This window comes from Oncorhynchus clarkii, chromosome 7, assembly GCF_045791955.1.
Source record: "Oncorhynchus clarkii lewisi isolate Uvic-CL-2024 chromosome 7, UVic_Ocla_1.0, whole genome shotgun sequence".
NCBI lineage: Eukaryota > Metazoa > Chordata > Actinopteri > Salmoniformes > Salmonidae > Oncorhynchus > Oncorhynchus clarkii.
In genome coordinates, this window is record NC_092153.1 from 35536845 (window position 1) to 35558929 (window position 22085).

General features: G+C 41.0%; 1 protein-coding gene across 1 annotated transcript in view; it reads right to left on the reverse strand.

Annotated features, from left to right (window-relative positions):
* LOC139413229 (protein phosphatase 1 regulatory inhibitor subunit 16B-like) overlaps window positions 1-22085 on the reverse strand; it is a 133488-nt gene that overhangs the window by 52721 nt on the left and 58682 nt on the right. Inside the window, exon 3 of the mRNA XM_071160367.1 lies at window positions 1699-1769. Within this exon, the coding sequence (XP_071016468.1) occupies window positions 1699-1769 (71 nt within the window). The remainder of the gene's footprint in view (window positions 1-1698; window positions 1770-22085) is intronic.

Consider the following 22085-nt stretch of genomic DNA (forward strand, 5'->3'; position numbering starts at 1 on the left):
AACATTAGCAATGTCTACACTGTATTTCTCATCAATTTTATTTTAATGGACAAAAAATTATGATTACATATGTGCTATTTCATAGTTGTGATGTCTTCATTACTATTCTACAATGTAGAAAACAGTAAAAAAAAAACCTAGGTGTCCAAAATTTTGACTGGTACTGTATATAAATAAATAAAACGTAATTCATCATAGAGGTGCCTACATGTATACATAAACAAGGGAAATGTGAAACAGAATAAGTGAAATTGATTCCAACGGTCTATTATCAACATACATGTCTAAGGGCGCATGAGGTCCTCTTGTAGGGGGAAAGTTGCATCTCCCAGGAAAACATGAGGACTTGGCATTGTGGAACCTGGCAGGACAGCTGGCGGTTGTAAATAGAGGGTCTTCTGCAGTTTAGACCCAAAAGAACTCTTGAAACACTCCACCATAGCTCTCTCGGCCGTATGCCCCTACATCCACCCCTGTAAACCTGTAGAGGGCATCTTCTCTGTCTCCGTATATCGCCTATTTTTTGTGTTTCTCGATACATAAAGTCTAGTAGATCCTGGGTAATTCGCACAAATTATATTTTCTTGCCAGTCAAGTGTCTCTGTGTACACTATTTTATTCTCCCGCTTGCCTCTTCCTTGCTTGGGTGTGTTGTCACTTCCTTGTTTGGCCATAGATGGCTATTACCAGCTCATCGCCTTCTACTGTCCTGGGGTTTATTGCAGCATTTGCCTTTTATTGTTTCTCATTTTTTTTGAGAAACGGAATTGAGGAAACATGAATAGAGACGGAGCCAATGTGTGTGCCGGGCTGCATTGATTAATGCCCCGTGTCATAACGAGAGCACACCACACTGCAGGTACAATAGCATTGGCCTGGAACAACTCATTAATAACACTACCTCATACAAACACAAAGTAAAGACACACGCACAAACATGCACGCACACGCAGCCCACCACTGCATGGCATGAAACATTTGAATTCTTTATTTATTTAACTAGGCAAATCATTTAAGAACAAATTCTTATTTACAATGACGGCCTACCCCAGCCAAACCCGGACGATGCTGGGCCAATTGTGCGCCGCCCTATGGGACTCCCAATCACGGCCGGATGTGATGCAGTCTGGATTCGAACCAGGTACTGCAGTGACGCCTCTTGCACTGGGATGCAGTCTTAGACCACTGCGCCACTCAGAAAACAGATTGAGAGTATGTGAGCACACTCGTTCGGTTGGGCTAGCCGAGTTATTAAACACACGCAAGTGCCACAACCCCCCCAATCTTTGGATGTGGCTGCTATGTTTTGGGGAGGGCTCAGAAGGCTCAGTTTTATATCCTAAGAGTGCAGATGATCTGGTGTTGTGGACAGAGACAGACAGACAGACAAGCAGACTGACTCTGAGCAGAAGGCCCGAGCTGGTTTTCTGGTACCAGCTTCATCACACATTACACCACCAAGCATGTTTATTTTATACGATAACTTTTTGGCACATTTAAGCGGTTTTCAATCAGTTGATGGTGCCGGTTAACCATATATATATTTTTAAGTGTCTGGTGTCCTGGATTTTAGAGAGAGACAGAGCGACTGGGGAGAACTATTTGGACCTAAAGTATGACTGCCACTGAAAAATATGTGGATTGAAGGACTTAGTAATTATATTGTTTATAATTAGTGACAGAGGAACATAAGCTCACCTGGTGTAGGGCAGTGAGTCCATCCTCGTTGCACAAGTCTGGACTGACATTGTTCTTCAGCAGGTAGCGTACTGGAACACAGAGAGAGGGAGAGAAACAGAAGGGACAACACATTAACAAACCATGGTAGAAGAGCGTGGACTTCACACATCCACGCCAGACAACAAGGACAACGACAACACACGTTTAGCCTCTCTTCACTGGACAGAGAACCTAGGAAGAGGGGGGCCACTCACAGTAAGTTCCCAGCAGGAGTTGTCCTTCCCTCTTTTGCTAATGTCAAACGTCTAGTATATGACAATGCCAGGGGCACTCAGCCATGATTGAACCAAATGGTACTAGGCTAGCAGGAGAAAAAGACCCAGCAGAGTCCCAACAAAACAGTGATGACTCAGCCAAAGATATTATCCACGGGAATCGATGGACTGCACACAAAGTGCCTAAAAACAGCACAAAGGGACAAAAAATAAAGAGGTTAAAGTGTTGAGATGTGTAGCTAATAAAGGCATCAGCATGCTTCAGTTCGGCTGGCGGCTAGCCGAAACGACCGAGTGTGCTCGAATACTCCCTTACGAGACCTTCGCTTGAAAAATGATTTTAAAAAAGCGGCAATAGTACCGTTCGTCCATTTGAGACGCCATAGCCAGTATACACTTCCCCAAAAGTCAGAATTAATCTAAGATACCTCAAGAAATCTATCATTAATTTGATATCTACCGAAGATGTTTGGTATTTTTCAATAAAAATAAAAAAAGTGCATCAAAACGAGTATCTAGTTTAACTTCTTCTCAATTTCTGCCTAAAGACATACCCTAATCTAACTGCCTGTAGCTCAGGCCCAGAGGCAAGGATATGCATATTCTTGGTATCATTTGAAAGGAAACACTCAGCATTTTGTGGAAATGTGAATTGAATGTAGGAAAATATTACAATAGATCTTGTAGAAGAAAATAAAAGCAAATAAACATACGTGTTCCATTCCATGTTTATGTAAAATACATTTTTTTAAACACTCACACAGTATAGCCAATGTGTACTTTACACATTTCATTACAGATTATATTTTTATATATTGCAAATAAAATAAGAAAATCTAATAATATTTCAAAACTAGCTTCAATGAAATATTCATCTTCCTGAAGCAACTCGGTCATGCTGTCTCCATCTATTTCCTCTATAATTTGGGATTTAGCTTTTCCGGATTTATTCGCCATAATTTAAATATATTAAATTGTTGAAAATGCTATTGAATATGTACTGCTATACGTAACACCCGTGGCTCCGTCAAGTAGGATTTGCAATGGCGAATGAACCTCTTTTACGCCAGAGTTTACGACAAAGGCTGGTCTTAAAAACATACACTGCTCAAAAAAATAAAGGGAACACTTAAACACCACAATGTAACTCCAAGTCAATCACACTTCTGTGAAATCAAACTGTCCACTTAGGAAGCAACACTGACTGACAATACATTTCACATGCTGTTGTGCAAATGGAATAGACAACAGGTGGAAATTATAGTTATTTAGCAAGACATCCCCAATAAAGGAGTGGTTCTGAAAGTGGTGACCAGACCACTTCTCAGTTCCTATGCTTCCTGGCTGATGTTTTGGTCACTTTTGAATGCTGGCGGTGCTTTCACTCTAGTGGTAGCATGAGACGGAGTCTACAACCCACACAAGTGGCTCAGGTAGAGCAGCTCATCAATGCGAGCTGTGGCAAGAAGGTTTGCGGTGTCTGTCAGCGTAGTGTCCAGAGCATGGAGGCGCTACCAGGAGACAGGCCAGTACATCAGGAGACGTGTAGGAGGCCGTAGGAGGGCAACAACCCAGCAGCAGGACCGCTACCTCCGCCTTTGTGCAAGGAGGAGCAGGAGAAGCACTGCCAGAGCCCTGCAAAATGACCTCCAGCAGGCCACAAATGTGCATGTGTCTGCTCAAACGGTCAGAAACAGACTCCATGAGGGTGGTATGAGGGCCCGACGTCCACAGGTGGGGGTTGTGCTTACAGCCCAACACAGTGCAGGACGTTTGGCATTTGCCAGAGAACACAAAGATTGGCAAATTCGCCACTGGCGCCCTGTGTTCTTTACAGATGAAAGCAGGTTCACACTGAGCACGTGACAGAGTCTTAGAGACGCCGTGGAGAATGTTCTGCTGCCTGCAACATCCTCCAGCACGACCGGTTTGGCGTGGGTCAGTCATGGTGTGGGGTGGCATTTCTTTGGGGGGCCACACAGCCCTCCAGGTGCCCGCCAGAGGTAGCCTGACTGCCATTAGGTACCGAGATGAGATCCTCAGACCCCTTGTGAGACCATATGCTGGTGCGGTTGGCCCTGGGTTCCTCCTAATGCAAGACAATGCTAGACCTCATGTGGCTGGAATGTGTCAGCAGTTCTTGCAAGAGGAAGGCATTGATGCTATGGACTGGCCCGCCCGTTCCCCAGACCTGAATCCAATTGAGCACATCTGGGACATAATGTCTCACTCCATCCACCAACCACAGACTGTCCAGGAGTTGGCGGATGCTTTATTCCAGGTCTGGGAGGAGCTCCCTCAGGAGACCACCCACCACCTCATCAGGAGCATGCCCAGGCGTTGTAGGGAGGTCATACAGGCACGTGGAGGCCACACACACTACTGAACCTCATTTTGAATTGTTTTAAGGACATTACATCAAAGTTGGATCAGCCTGTAGTGTGGTTTTCCACATTAATTTTGAGTGTGACTCCAAATCCAGACCTCCATGGGTTGATAAATTTGATTTCCATTGATCATTTTTGTGTGATTTTGTTGTCAGCACATTCAACTATGTAAAGAAAAAAGTATTTAACAAGAATATTTCATTCATTCAGATCTAGGATGTGTTATTTTAGTGTTCCCTTTATTTTTTTGAACATTGTATAACCATTACATATTGGCATTTATCTCAGCTCATTGGCTATCTTCCAAGCTAGATTTCAAGATGATCAGTGGTCATTGGGCCAAAATACAGTCAATCAACGACAGACCGGTCCTACCATTGGTGCGCAATGAGGTCATTGATTGGCGTCTTCAAAATCGGTTCGTTTCGGTCAATACGTCCCGGGAAAAGAACCATCAAGTACAAACCAGAGGATTGCAATGAAACCAACCATGACTGGATAAACATTTGTTTAGTGTGTGTAATTACCACGAATGCTTTGTCCAAAGTTGAATGAGACGGAAATCACGACGCAAGCGGTTTAAACATTTTTCGGGTTAGGCTATAAAAATGGACTTTATCAAACAAAATGGACATTCACTGTGTAGTAATACACTTGGCATTGCCACCAGAGGAAGATCTTCAATGGTAAGCAATTTATTTTATTGTTATTTCTGACTTTTGTGACGCTAATGCTTGGTTGGAAAAAGCTAGTAATACTTGTGTGTATGGGGCGCCGTCCTCAGAAAATCGCATATTTGCTTTCGCAGTAAAGGCTTTTTGAAATCTGACACAGCGGCTGGATTAATAAGATGTTCATCTTTTAAACGATGTAAATACATATGTATCTTACAAGAATGTTTACTATAACAAATGGTGTATTTAGAATGTTACCTCTCTGCAGTTTCACCGGATGTTGGCCTGGTGGGACGTTAGAGTCTCACCTACCGTCTCACCTACCCTCAATCCCTACTGTTGACCAATCACCGACGAAGGGAAGTAGACTTCGGCTTCCGAAATTCAGCTAGCCGTTGAGAAAGACTGTGTGCCCGCACAGCCGACAAAACCCTAACCAAACTCCAAAACGTCAGTCTTTCCACATTCTGAACAAGCCAGCAATACAAACTTGTCAAAATGAACTTGTCGCGAACCCTACCGTACTTTTTTGAACAAGCGGTTGACCCCAGGGTCTCTGCAATCTCCCTCCAAGAACTTAAATTATACATGCTGGTCTTTATATGGACAGATGGATAGAATCGTACTGGTGAAGGTACTTTTGTACCTCATCGGTCAATCGATGCTCGAAGTTGTCGTTCGCCATGTTTAATCCAGTTTCGGGCTGAGCCGTCAGGAAGCAGAAACTCGCCTCGCCCTTCCAGTTGACCAATCACAGACTAAGGGGCGTAGACTTCAAAATGCGGCTTACCTCCATTAAACATTTTGTGTGACCGAACAGCAGTCCAAAACGAACAAAAACTGTCGGAATATATGCACAAACTGTTTCAGCAGGGAAGAATGCATACACCGTAAGAGTTTCGGAATGTGTGATGTTTTTCTGCTATTAACAGGTATTACTACCCTTATTTGTTCACGGAAAAGTGTGCTGTTTGGTGTCTGGAGAGTCAGACCGTCTTGACTCAATTGTTTTCAAGCCACACAGAAGGTGATAAATGGGGGCGGACTCAGCCCCCAGAACCCTTCCCTCACCTGAACTAATCACAGCTTTCCTGAACGGAGGCCTTACATATTCCTGTTCCAGGTCTACACAACTGAAAGTGTAGAAATGCATTGCCTTGTCACTTAGAAGTCCTGAACTGCTTTCAGATTATATCATATGATAATTGTAACTATTTTATAGTTTCCTGTTGACGAATAACAAACAAGTGGTGCCCAAAATTAATTAGACATTATCACATGACCATTCTCACAGACTATGCTTTCAGACAAAATTAGACGTTATCACAGACTATTTTCAGTACGTACTATGCTTTAGGGGCGGCAGGTAGCCTAGTGATTAGATCATTGGGCCAGTAACCGAAAGGTTGTTGGATCGAATCCCTGAGCTGAAAAGGTAAAAATCAGTCCTTCTGAGCAAGGCAGTTAACCCAATGTTCCCTAGGCGCCGAAGACGTGGATGTCAATTAAGGCAGCACCCCGTTGGGTTAAATGCAGAAGACATTTCAGTTGAAGGCATTCAGTTGAACAACTGACTAGGTATCCCCCTTTCCCTTTCAGATCAAATTAAGACTTTTTCAAATAGACTATTCTCGAACACCATACTATGCTTCCAGATCAATTTAGACGTTATCACATGACCAGTCTCAATACCTTACTATGCTTTCAGACCAAATTGTGTGTGCAGAACATGCCAGGCTTTCATACAAGGGTACTAAATGTCTATGCTGGTACTGTAGCCCCAGACCCTCTTTCTGCTATCCTGGATTACCTCTTACATTTGCCCCATCCATCAACCCAGATGCCATTAATTGTGGATTATCATATTTCTAGAATTCATTTGAGCAGAAATTAAAGGTTATTAAAATCATAAATTAAGGTCAGGATGTTATCGCCATAGTGACTTTGGTTGGATAGTACAGCAGGTGATGTAAAGGCTTTTGGATTATTATTGTTCCCTTCCTGTGTGTGTGTATGTGCATGTGTGCGTGGGCGTACATGTGTTTATTAAGCCGCTGGATCTGATGCACCGTACAGAATATACTGTATAACCAGCGTGGGGAGAGCTGAACAACATAGTTGACAGACAGGCTGATCTTTCCGGGTTATTTTCACATCATTATCCTCTGTTTTGGCAGCTTTGCCTGTACTGCTTTTTTAATAACGGAAACAAAACAGACTCAGGAATGGACACAACTCCGGGGTGGGTGCTGTGATGGGCTGTGAGCTGGGGGGTGAAGGGGGATGTTTGTAGGAGGGGGATTTGGAGAGAGAGGGAGCAGGAAAATGAGATTGGGGATGATAATTTTTGCACGCATTACTAATTCCCCACAGGGTATCTGTCTTTAAAACCACCAAAACTCCCCCGCAGCTCCACATACACGATACGTAAACACACACCCCTCCCTGTTTCTCACCTCAACTTGACCCTCTCTCAGTATAGTACGCTGTAGGCCTACAGTACACACTACCTAACCTACACTTCCCAGTTTGTCAGCAGATTTTGTCTAAGGCCTCCAGGGCATTGCTGCCCTCCTCAGCATCCCCGTCCTCTGTGATTACTGTTACTGACACACTACCTCTGACCTTCCTATACCCATGCTCAGCTACTGATTAGAAATATACTAGTCTTCTTCGCACAGCCGCTGTATCTCCAACATAACATGCGGAGCACCCTGTGTCTTGCCACACAGACTAGAAAGTGTCTTTACTGTAATCACCGAGCGGTGAATCTGAATTTTCACTTCAACTAACATCAATGCATGACCAAGTGAACATTTGACTTCAGTGGAAGTTAGGATTCACCCTTGGCTGATTAGAGATACCATTAACATATTTACCATCTGCCCCACTTAATTGCAATCCATTTTTTTTATTTTCCTAAACTGTCAGCTATAGTTTGGTCAGTGTTAGAGGTCTTAACGGATACACCTGTTCCCAAATACTCGAGACCCGATCCGGGAGCCGAGTGGGTCCTGATCCAGAATTCTAAATAATGTCACAGGTCTGGGTCAGACTTGATATGACTGTCACGGGTCTCAGGTATGTGTAATTTGAACTGACTTGACAGAAGGGCCTGTACAGATCCGTAAGCGACTGCTGCAGTAGAGAGAGAGACAGAAATGTAATTATTTATGATCTTGCTTTTCACAAGAGTTGAGCGTGGTACGTGTAGCTTGTTGTTGGCCAATCATTAGTCATCAACGCGGCAATAGGCTAAAGTCATAGAGCCTCGCTCTGTGTTTGGCAAAAGTTAGGAGATATCAATGGAAGATGTAATTAAAATGACGGAATTAAAAGTAAAGGAGAAGGACTGGCTACTGTGACCACGAGCTACTTCATAGTTATTTGTAACTGTAGGATGAGAATGCGCATGCACTGCAGCCTCAATTATCCTTGCTAGCTAGCTTAAGTAGCTTCGCTTGGTTTGATGCAGTCAAGACAGGTACTAGGTAATATTATTTTATAATAAATAAGCTAGATATGGCAGCTATCAGTATACTATAGCGCGAGTCAACTTGGTTGGTTTCCGTCTCTAGTCAGTCACTCGCTCACAGTACGGTTCCTGCCCCGCCTGCTAGAGCAGCACCTCTCATGTTTTATCAGCTATGGATAATAAAGTAGCTTTAGAAAATAATTTTCTGCTGCTTCCCTCACTCGGATCGGACCCGGTCTAGATCCGACCCAGTCTATGCGAAACGGGTCTAGTTGTCCAGGGGTACGTTCAGAATGGGTCTCTATATTAAAAAAAAAAAACATATAGAATCCTGGTGGGTAAGCCCCAGTTCTATTTTGGAACAGGTCCAACTTATTGGACCCGTGAAGTCTAACACTGTTTAAATAAATATTTTAGCGGAAATTCATGGCTACAGTAAGCTAAAACCCATCAGTGGTTGCCCTCTCTTGGATGCCCTCTCGTGTTCAAATGTTTACATCTAAATCGCAGTTACACCTGCCTAATAGTATCTGCCTGTCTCATTGTCAAGCTGCCTCATTTCACAACCTTACAGCTACATTTTCAAAACACGGCAAAAAACAATAAAATTTCAGCTGGGCAAACAGCTAAAATAGTCCATGAACTGAAGAATAGAAAACATTTCCTTTTTCAAAATGGAAGAACAGAACAGTCTTTGATTTCCCCTCTGGGACCATCTAACTGTCTGTCGTATGTAAACAACGTTTTAGGATACAGTTTATGCTCGATTTTAAACCGGTAATGATTTGAGTCCTGGATAGCTGTATTATTTTGGTCTGGCTTTTGAGAGGTTTCAGAGATTAACTGATTAACATCCTCTCTCGAGTCAGTGTGCTTGCTTTACTGCGGGAAGACATTGCTCTGTTAGCGGTTACCTTCTGGACAGCAGATCATTAATATAGTAAGCAACATCGATACAGTTATATATCGCAATATTACATCGATACTTTGACTACAAGTATCAATCTGTAAATATTGTGTGTGTGTGTGTGTGTGTGTGTGTGTATACGTACATACATACAAAAAGCTTATTTCTCTAAAATTGTGAGCACAAATCTGTTTACATACGTTTTCTATTCTTCAGTTAGTGAGCATTTCTCCTTTGCCAAGATAATTCATCTACCTGACAGGTGTGGCATTTCAAGAAGCTTATTTAACATAATGAGCATTACACAGGTGCACCTTGTGCTGGGGACAATAAAAGGCCCTGTAAAATGTGCAATTGTGTCACACAACACCACAGATGTGCAATTGGCATGCTGGCTGCAGGAATGTCCACCAGATAATTTAATGTTGAATTCTTTACCATAAGCCACCTCATTTATTATTATTTTTTAAATATTTTTTGGCAGTACATCCAACCAGCCTCACAACCGCAGACCACGTGTAACCACACCAACCCAGGACCTCTCCATCCGGCTTCATCACCTGCGGGATTATCTGAGACCAGCCACCCGGACAGCTGATGAAACTGAGGAGTATTTCTATCTGTAATAAAGCCCTTTTGTGGGGAAAATCTATTTCTGGTTGGCTTTTTAAAAGGCATATGTATGCATTGTTTACCGTTTTGATTTCTTTAAAAACAATGTAACTGCTGGAGTTCAGGTGTTTGACGTGATTGGTGACTAGGTGCTTTCTTGTCATATAAATATGCGTATTCATTCATGATTATGGATACATTCTGCAATGAGTTAATCTAGCTTTGAATCTGCAACAGAACATGTCAACAAGTTAGTTATTTAATTAGCTATTTAATACAGTAGTGCATTCTGACACCATGAATTGAAATAGCTTTCACCTCGATCATATTGTTAGCAGACATTACAAGGGTTTAAATATAGACCTCCACTGGCTGAAAGGCAAGAGGATGTGGTAAAATAATTGTGTTGCTAATGGAGCTAAGCAGTAAAAAACAATTTAAAAAATAAACTAGCCTAGTATTCATGGAACATTGTAAATACCTGACTGCTACTAGGATAGTATTCTGTACAAGACCAAATGCATAAATAAGACATATTAGTTCAATGAAATATGGAATAATAAATGAAAATGTTAAATATATCTTTTGTTTTGGATTAAGGAAGCTAGCTAGCTGACAGCAAAGGTGTCAGCTAGAGATGACATGCAAGCTTGCAGGGATTTGTAGTCTTGCATGATGTCTACTTTGATGCTAATTAGCATTTTCGAATCTGACAAAAGTCACCTGATAAAAGTCCCCTTGTCCAAAGAGAGATTTACACGGTTATCAAAACATCACGCCAGGGAAAGCCTACAGCCCTTGTTTGAAGTGGTTCTACAATTCCTATGGGGAAAAATGAATGGTGAAGAAAAAAAACAACACTTGGAACCATTTCTGTGTTTGACCGCTAGGTTTTATGAATATTATGACATCCCCTGTGGGGCCCTATTGGCCAATATTCCACACCCCCTCGGGCCTTATTGCTTAATTACAGTTTCTAATCCCTTCAGTCTGAATCAGACAGAAATTACGTGTTAACGATGAGTGTATGAATCACTGCCTTGCTGTTCCTAGCTTTGACTCAACACATTCAACGTGTAATTACTGTACATCCACACAATACACATGCACACACAAACAAACATGACACAATGTGATACAAGACAACACTACACAATGCAACAACAAAACACAGCATCTCGAGATTGATGATCGTCTCTATGGCTCTAGTTTCTAATTTCTAGAAATTAACGTGCATACTTAAACTAATAAAAGCTCTATAATTGACAGGGAGGGAAAGTTAGAGGACTTAAAAAAGAACAGAGGATGAGAGAGATAGATTAGAGAGGAGAGTTTGAGGTGATGACGCACACTGAGGCCGATTCCTATCGGTTGGTACAAATGTTCCACACCCGTCAGCCCATGGGAGAGCAGAACAGACCACACCGTCTCTAGCAGTGAAAACAGTGGGAAAACACACACAGACACACACACACACACACACACACACACTTATGGGGGAGAGAAGGCACAGGGACTTTCTACAATACTCATATAAAGGAATCTCTGATTGGGGTTGCCATGGTGATTATTGTACGGAATCTCCAAAACGTCTTCCTGGGCGTCGCTACATTCCGATAGAGTGATGAGGGGGAGGGGCTAGATGCTTCCAAAGCGATAAAAGATCAATAAACACAGAAAGTCTGACACACCCTTCCTGTTATCTTAACTAACCGCTGTGTGTGTGTGTGTGTGTGTGTGTGTGTGTGTGTAGGGGGAGCACACAGACCCGAGTGGACATTAAAGAAGGCATATCCTCTGAGTTCTGATAAATATTTTTCTTTATAAAGTACACTACATGACCAAAGGTATATGAACCTTTTGTCGAACATCTCATTCCAAAATCATGGGCATTAATAAGGAGTTGGTCCCCCATTTGCTGCTCTAACAGTCTCCACTCTTCTGGGAAGGCTTTCCACTAGATCAGTGTTTCCCAACCCTGGTCCTCCAGTACCCCGAACAGTACACATATTTACTGTAACCCTGGAAAAGTACACCTGATTCAACTTGTCAACTAATCATCAAGCCCTCAGTGAGGTGTGGTTGTCCAGGGCTACAACAAAAATGCGCACTGTTGAGGGGTACTCGAGGACCAGTGTTGAGAAACACTGCTCTAGGTGTTGGAACATGGCTGTTGAGACATGCTTCCATTCAGCCACAAGAGCATTAGTGATGCTGGGCACTGATGTTGGGTGATTATGCATGGCTCGCAGTCGGTGTTCCAATTCCTCCCAAAAGTGTTCGATGGGGTTGAGGTCAGGGCTCTGTGCAGGTCAAGTTTTTCCACACTGATCTCAACAAACCATTTCTGTATAATTAGCATAACACTGATATAATTTACCCAATATGAGCAGCTATTAACAGACTAACTGTATGTTCACTAATCATCACATTAGGAAAACCAAGCAGAAAATGCAGTAACCTTATACAAATGACTAAGGGAATAGGAGGTCATTTGTGACAGAACTCTTCTCCCTCTCCAATAGGGCTTATTTACCATCAATTGGTGCAATCTCTCAGTCCACACTGCATTAGTCCTATTCTGGATGTAGGAGAGGTATAAAATGTCAAAGGACTGTTGGTGTGTATGGTTATCTTGTTTTTTTAACACACACCTCCTGAGGGTGAAGAATACAGTATATAAAGCCTCAGAGACACATAGGATTGTCTACGATTTTTGGGACAATAGTACTTACCACCTTTGAACAGATGTACCGTTGGGGGTACTCGACGACTGGAGTTAGGAACCACTGATGTAGACAATAGGTTCTGCGCCAGCACAAGTAATAAAAATCACCTCAGGCAGTTGTGTCGCTTTCTTATCATCTGAATCAGAGAGGTGCGAGGGGTTGCCTTAAATCAACGCCCGGGGAGCAGCTGTTGTTGGGAATTAATTGCTTTGCTCAGGGGCAAAACGGCAGATTTTTACCTTGTAGCTCGGGGATTCGATCCAGCAACCTTTCGGTACATTTTTGCCAATTTATTGAAAATGAAATACAGAAATATCTTATTTATTTAAGTATCAACACCGGAGTCAATACTTTGTAGAAGCACCTTTGGGAGCGATTACAGCTGTGAGTCTTTCTAGACAAGTCTCTAAGAGCTTTCCACACCTGGATTGTGCAACATTTGCCCATTATTTTAAAAAAAAGCTAGCTAGCTAGCTAACTATTGTGTAGCTAACGTAGCTAATGTTAGCTATGCCAAAGTAGGCATAATATACAACACACTTTGCTATCTAGCTAGGCAACGTCAAACAATGTTGTTTTTTATTATAACACATGACAATGTTGAATGTTGATTCTTGTTTTGTATAGTTTGTAGCTAATGAGTGTAGTACTGTGTATTCACAGGGGAAAGCTACAGAAGCCTGTCCTACCTGTTCCATGTAGTGGTGTCTACAATTTGCGCAATTGTCTCTGAAACTTGTCACCACCATAGTCATTTATGTGGCATGTAAAAGCTAAGAACCTGATGCTGTAAATTATGTTTTGCTCAGTAAGTAAGTCCACACACTTTCCACCCTGGCAATATTTTTTTTAAACCATTAAAATACTACTAATAAGGAAAAAGCAGGAGCTTAAGAATCACATTTTAGACCACATCCCTTTCAGAAAAGCTCTAGGCTAGTCTTTCCAATAGAGATTCTTCTAAAGTGATGCAATCTCCAGAAATCCCACAATCCCACCTGTATCAGATCAGGAGATAAAAGACTGAAACGATCTTTCCCCTTCTGTTTCATTTTAATGAGAAGCTCAGTAATATTGACAGCAACTGCAAGTTCAGTGGTGGAAAAGTACCCAATTGTCATACTTGAATTTAAGTAAAGGTAACTTAATAGAAAATTAATCAAGAAAAAGTGAAAATCACCAAGTAAAACACTAAGAGTAAAAGTATTTAGTTTTAAAATATACTTAAGTATCAAAAGTGAAAATATAAATAATTTCACATTCCTTATAATAAACAAGCTGGGCGGCACGATTTTCATGTTATTTGAATTTACGGATAGCCAAGGGCACACTCCAACAGTCAGACATCATTTACAAACAAATAATTTGTGTATAGTAAGTCAGCCAGATCAGAGGTAGTAGACAAGACCAGGGATGTTATCTATATGTGCATGAATTTGACCATTTTCCAGTCCTGCTGAGCATTCGAAATGTAACAAGTACTTTTGGGTGTCAGGGAAAATGAGTAAAAATAACATTTTCATGAGGATTGTAGTGGAATAAAAGTAGAAGTTGTTTTAAATATAAATAGTAAAGGACAGATTACCCCAAAAACGAATTAAGTATTTTTTACATTTAATCTTAACCATTTAATCTTAACCTCCATTTTAGAACGTAGAACCATCTTTCCAACTGTACTGCTGAACTCAAGTCATGAACCAAGTCGAATCCTAGTGAGAAATAGGCCTCTCGGAGTCAAACATATTGAATAGTTTAATAGTTTCCATGAATAATAGTCTGGGTTGTTTTAGGAACTCAATCCAATTAGCTGCATGATGTTTGGTAATTACCAGAAATTGAAACCATTAAGATAACTGAGTGTTACAGAGTGTGGCAGTATGCTGACAGTGACTGACTTGAGATAGATGCAACCTAGCTATGAAATAAGGCCACAGTGGAGCTCCCACATTAGGCTATGAGCAGCAGGAGATTGAGGGAGAGAGAATAGAGAGCAGAGAGGGAGAAAGAGAGAAGGGGAAATAAGAGCAACACAGAGAGAACGAGAGAGCAATACAGAGAAAGAGGGGGGAGAGGGCGAGTGAGAGAAGGTGTTTTAATGGGTTCAAACACATGCTAATTCTGACTACAGTGTCCCTGTAGACCAGTGCAGCAGCGGCAGAGCAGAGGAGACAGGAATGAAAGGGAGCTCATGCAGTAGGTTACATCTGTCTGATGTATGTTGAACACTCCTAATAAACCGAGCTTCAGAGAAAATACTATACATGTTAGGTGTGCTTGTTATAAAAAATATATATATATATACACACACACACACACACAGTTCCAGTCAAAAGTTTGGACACCTACGAATTCCAGGGTTTTTCTTTATTTTACTATTTTCTACATTGTAGAATAATAGTGAATACATCAAAACTATCTTTGCATACTCTTGGCATTCTCTCAACCAGCTTCACCTGGAATGCTTGTCCAGCAGTCTTGAAGGAGTTCCCACATATGAGCTGAGCACTTGTTGGCTGCTTTTCCTTCACTCTGCGGTCCAACTCATCCCAAACCATCTCAATTGGGTTGAGGTCAGGTGATCGTGAAGGCCAGGTCATCTGATGTAGCACTCCATAACTCTCCGTCTTGGTCAAATGGCCCTTACACTGCCTGGAGGTGCGTTGGGTCATTGTCCTGTTGCAAAACAAATGATAGTCCCACTAAGTGCAAACTAGATGGGTTGGCGTATCGCTGCAGAATGCTGTTGTAGCCATGCTGGTTAAGCGTGCCTTTAATTCTAAATAAATCAACTACAGTGTCACCAGCAAAGCAGCCCCACACAATCACACCTCTACCTCCATGCTTCACGGTAGGAACCACACATGCGGAGATCATCTGTTCACCTACTCTGCATCTCACAAAGACACAGCGGTTGGAACCAAAAATCTCAAATTTGGACTCATCAGACCAAAGGACAGGTTTCAACTGTTCTAATGTCAATTTCTCGTGTTTCTTGGCCCAAGCAAGTCTTCTTATTGGTGTCCTTAAGTAGTGTAGTTTATTTGCAGCAATGACCATGAAGGTCTGATTTACACGTGCGTGTCCTCTGAACAGTTGATGTTGAGATGCGTCTGTTACTTGAACACCATGAAGCATTTATGTGGGCTAAAATGCCTTTGCCTGGTAACTCTAATGAACGTATCCTCTGCAGCAGAGGTAACTGGGTTTTCCTTTCGCTACGGAGCTCCAACAACACTATCAAATTAATTTAACATAAATTAGGCTACTACTCTTTCTACATATGTTATTTGTATGTACTCCATAGACTGGAGTCCAAATGTATTAATGTCATGACACTTTCTAAATCATTAACTTATTAAAAACAAAAAACAGTTTTAAGTGAGAATAGGCATTGGTCTGAAACTGAAAGAAAGAAAGGAAATTCACATGAGCACCAAAATGCCTATTCCACCCAAGCTTTACCAATGTTTTCCAGAACACAGCTTTGACCTACTACAGTAACTACGATGGTAATGTACTTCAAACTAGAGGTCGACCAATTATGATTTTTCAAATCCGATACTGATTATTGGAGGACCAAAAAAAGCCGATACCGATTAAATCGGACGATTTAAAAAAAATGTATTTGTAATAATGACAATTACAACAATACTGAATGAACACTTATTTTAACTTAATATAATACATCAATAAAAATCAATTTAGCCTCAAATAAATAATGAAACGTGTTCAATTTGGTTTAAATAATGCAAAAACAAAGTGTTGGAGAAGTAAAAGTGCAATATGTGCCATGTAAAAAAGCTAACGTTTAAGTTCCTTCCTCAGAACATGAGAACATATGAAAGTTGGTGATTCCTTTTAACATGAGACTTCAATATTCCAAGGTAAGAGGTTTTAGGTTGTTGTTAATATAGTATTTATAGGACTATTTCTCTCTATACCATTTGTATAGGGGAATAACTACTCCAAGTCTCAGAGCGAGTGACGTTTGAAACACTATTAGCGCACACCCCGCTAACTAGCTAGCCATTTCACATCGGATACACCAGCTGATAGGCTTGAAGTCATAAAAAGCGCTGTGCTTGCAAAGAGCTGCTGGCAAAACGCACAAAAGTGCTGTTTGAATGAATGCTTACGGGCCCGATGCTGCCTACCATTGCTCAGTCAGACTGCTCTATCAAATCATAGACTTAATTATAACATAACACACAGAAATACGAGCCTTTGGTCATTAATATGGTCGAATCCGGAAATTATCATTTCGAAAACAAAACGTTCATTTCAGTGAAATACGGAACCGTTCGGTATTTTATCTAACGGGTGGCATCCCTAAGTCATATTTACGTAAAATTCTGGAAAATTAGTTTGCAATGAGCCAGGCTGCTCAAACTGTTAAATATATCCCGACTGCATGCAATGAACGCAAGAGAAGTCACACAATTTCACCTGGTTAATATTGCCTGCTAACCTGGATTTCTTTTAGCTAAATATGCAGGTTTAAAAATATATTATTCTGTGCCTTGATTTTAAGAAAGGCCTTGGTGTTTATGGTTAGGTACAGTCGTCCAACGATTGTGCTTTTTCGCAAATGAGCTTTTGTTAAATCATCCCCCAGCGTTGCATCGATTATAGCCTTCTTAGAAGAAGGCTAGAACTAGTCTTAGTGGAAGGCTAGGATGAAGTGAAGACAGGAGAGGCCCCACTGACAATTGTCTATAGACATTTATGTGACAAATTGCTGTGTGTTCTGAGAACCCCTGGTAATAGCACAAGGTGTTATTTTAGGCATGTATGAGAAGTGTATGTGGTCGGGGAACCACTGAGAACAGCATAGGGTGCAAAATGATATATCATACACTGCATTTGAGGAACAATGGGAAAGTAGCTCTGCTTTGAAAGTTGATCAACTTGTAAACACACTTTTGAGAAAATTGCCTTTGAATGTTTTTGGTATCTCGTGAAGAGCTCTTCAGCATCGGTCGCACCCTCTTAAGCTTTAGCCCCGCCCATCTCATTTCACTCTGACCGCACACTTGGCGCTCTTGCCGATGATTTGTTTACCTATGGATAACATGGAAACAGCCTACCCAGCTCTGCTGGCAACAATTTCATTATGCTTTTTTGCAGACGTTTACTGACACCGGCCATATTCAACGGGTGTTCATACGTCACGTAACGTCCGCTAATGAGCCAGCCAGTTAAAGTTAGCTATTTAAACAATGAACACAGTGCCAACAATGCCACAGTGCTGGGACCTAACCAACCAGGTTAAATGTTAGCAGGCTCTAACTAGAAAAGCAAATGGCTCTGGGATATGAATAATAATGTCAGCTAGGCAGCCAGCCAGATAACGTTAGCTAGCTAGCTAATAGTACACTTTAGCTTGAAATGAAACAACTTTGTCAAAATTGTAAACGTGTAATATCTGAAAATGTAGCTAGCTAACGCTAGACTATCATGCATGATGGACGCGTCGCCCTGTCAGGAATGCCATACCACGGTTGACTTTAGTTTGAAGATGTAATCCAGAGACAGGTGTTTTCTTCATCTCTTTAGCTATCATACTCAAATTCCACTGATTTCAAAACTTGATCCTCCAGAAAGTGGAGAGCAACACTTACATGACTTAAAAAAAAAATGTTTGCCAGGATTATCAACACAGACTGACGAGCTCAAATAGACTTCTATATGGCAGACCAATCCGAACTCATCTCTCAGCATGTCCAACCCATCTCAGCCAATCATGGCTAGTGGGAAGGTTTCTGACTTTTTGTGTGGCTTAACCAACAAGACTCGTAATTTAACAATTTTCTTTGTATTTACACATGGAATACAAGTTTGTTAATAAGGCACATGAAAGTTCACATGTTCGAGAAGGCATTTCTGCCAAAGAAGTCTTGACTTGTGACATATGCCTAGTTTCCTAAATCGGGTCACAATTATCTGAACAGGGGTTTAGCCCCGGTGTGAGAGTTGTGTGGGTGTGGAAAGGACGTGTTAAGCTGATTGACATTTGGATAATAAGCTGATTGATTGAAATTTGGACGTTAGGAGATTGAAATGTGGATAATAAGAGGATTGAAATTGAGCAATTAAGTACTAAGTGAATGAGAGCTATCAGGGGACTATCTCACGTGTGACAGAGGTGAATTAATGCCCCAACCAGTTCTGTGAGCTGAGTTTTTCAATCTGTAACATTATCTAGGCATCTGTCCAACACCGCCGTTGGATCTACAGGTGGAGTTTGATGTATAACGTTATTATGTATGGTGATATGAAAGTTACTATAGATAAAGTAACATAATATTTGTATAATGGGTTATTATGATGACCTAAAGAAGTAAGAATAGAAAAATAATAATAATAATAATAATAATATACAACTAGCACACCCTCCGCGTAGACGAAGGAGTGGCTTCGTAAGAAGCATTTCACGGTCCTGGAGTGGCCTAACCAGTCTCCAGATCTCAACCCCATAGACAATCTTTGGAGGGAGTTGAAAGTCTGTGTTGCCCAGCAACAGCCCCAAAACATCACTGCTCTAGAAGAGATCTGCATGGAGGAATGGGCCAAAATACCAGCAACAGTGTGTGAAAACCTTGTGAAGACTTACAGAAAACGTTTGACCTCTGTCCTTGCCAACAATGGGTATATAACAAAGTATTGAGATAAACTTTTGTTATTGACCAAATACTTATTTTCCACCATAATTGGCAAAAAAATTCATTAAAAATCCTACAATGTGATTTTCTGGATATTTTTTCCTCATTTTGTCCGTCATAGTTGAAGTGTACCTAAGATGAAAATTACAGACCTCTCTCATCTTTTTAAGTGGGAGAACTTGCACAATTAGTGGCTGACTAAATACTTTTTTGCCCCACTGTATATAAGTGGAGTAAAAATTATTCTGTTCAGATCCCTTTATGGATCATTTGTATGATACGGTTAAAGCATTTTACGTCCCGTAAACTTACCCCTAATCCAACAAAAACTATAAACGCTTAGAAGATTTCCTCCACCCTGGTAATGCATTTTGAAATAAGCCCTGTTAAGCCCTGTTAAATAGAACCAATGAATGTTGAACATGATTTTCTGTTAACTAAACTTAAAGGTATTTTATTGTACTCCCAATGGAGTTTCCGTTGATATCCCAAATTATGACGTTCTAAACCAATTTGTGAGTAGGCAAAATGGAGACTGCACCCATTTCCCTGTCGCCTCAGGTACCAGACTTATTATGGATGCTTCGTGACATCTACTGGGGACTAAGACCGTGCCAACCCAGTTAATACATATTGATCCCTCCAAAACAGGACATAAAATTCTTAAAATATACATTTAATAAATATTGAAGCAAAAAGTGAATATTCAACAGAGATTGGTAATAAAAATATAGAGGAACTGTAGATGGAACAATAGATAGCCACCAGTACACACTGAACTCAAACAGGCTGTGAGAGACACAGTGTGGAAATTAGGAGTAGTTTGTACAGAATTGCATGTCAATGCAACATGTGAAAAAGATTACGATTACAAGAGAGTTGTTTACTTTAGAAGGTGCCCATTTGAGCTTTACAGGACACCGGATCATCTGATGTGTCTGAAGTATAATTATGTATACCCATTTGGTTTATTAAGACTTCCTGCCCAAGATGCAGTAAACTCAATTTAAGATTAAGAATTTTAAGGACTAATTAAAAATGTAGCATAGTGAAAACTAAGTACGTTTATTTTCTTTCTCCCGGGACTGATGGAATGTCCGCTACCAAGTGTATTTTACATGTTTATCAATGATTCTGTATCTCTCCCTTTGGAAGGCTTCCTGTGGCAGGTGCCTTGGGAGAGCATTTAAAAAGTGCCCAGATCCAGCTGTTAAGGGACCTCCCAAATTAAGCAAGGCCTGGCCATTTTGTTTGTGTTTACCCTACAATTTTTGCCACACACATGCCAGCACCCACACTCAACCCACCTGTTAATGAATATTTGTTAATGGTTAATACTCTGTTTGATTTAGAAGTGTGGGGTCATTTATTTGGTTTTAGAGGGGTTTTCACAGGTTAGAAAGGATACTGTACACAAATGAAAATTTATATTGTCAGAGTTTTGGTTGCACACAAATTCTCTTGGTTAGAATTGTTTTACTGAAAAACCCAATGTAAACCTGACACACAAAATGTTTTGAAATGTTTGAAATATCTTTAAAAAACATATTTAAAAAAACTCACTTAAACTCACCTGATGAGGTCTGATCACCCTCATGAGGAAGACAGGATTTTTTTTTATGCGCCATGTAAAAATAAATAATTAAGAAGTGTATAATTTATCAATAGTCCTGTGTGTGATTCAGACCACGAGAAGGGCAGAGAGAGAACTGTCTAGTCTATTTTACCATTACCTTATGGGATACAACTATTTCCTTATGGATAATTTGATTTGATTTATTCTAAAAATATATATTTTGTATTTAAACAGGCAGTGTTTTTTAAAATTTATTTGTACATTATTTATCCGTTATTTTACCAGGTAAGTTGACTGAGAACACGTTCTCATTTGCAGCAACGACCTGGGGAATAGTTACAGGGGAGAGGAGGGGAATGAATGAGCCAATTGTACACTGCGGATTATTAGGTGACCGTGATGGTTTGAGGGCCAGATTGGGAATTTAGCCAGGACACAGGGGTTAACACCCCTACTCTTACAATAAGTGCCATGGCATGTTTAATTACCTCAGAGAGTCAGGACATCCGTTTAACATCCCATCCGAAAGACAGCACCCTACACAGTGCAGTGTCCCCAATCACTGCCCTGGCGCATTGGGATATTTTTTTAGACCAGAGGAAAGAGTGCCTCCTACTGGCCCCCCAACACCACTTCCAGCAGCATCTGGTCTCCCATCCAGGAACTGACCAGGACCAACCTGGTCAGTTAGCTTCAGAAGCAAGCCAGCAGTGGTATGCAGGGTGGTATGCTGCTAGTACGCATGAATAACGTGCGCGCGCCATTGCGTTCAAGTTGATTTTGTTCACCCACACCAGACACGATTAAGGACACGCAGGTTGAAATATCAAAAACAAACTCTGAACCAATTATATTAATCTTGGGACAGGTCAAAAAGCATTAAACATTTACGGCAATTTTGCTAGCTAGCTCGCTGTTGCTAGTTAATATGTCCTGGGAAATAAACATTGGGTTGTTATTTTACCTGAAATACACAAGGTCCTCTACTCCGACAATTAATCCACAGATAAAACGGTAAGCCGAATTTGTTTCTCGTCATCTCTCCTCCTTCCTGGATTCTTTTCCTTCTTTGGACTTTATATGGCGGTTAGCAACCAACTTTACGGTG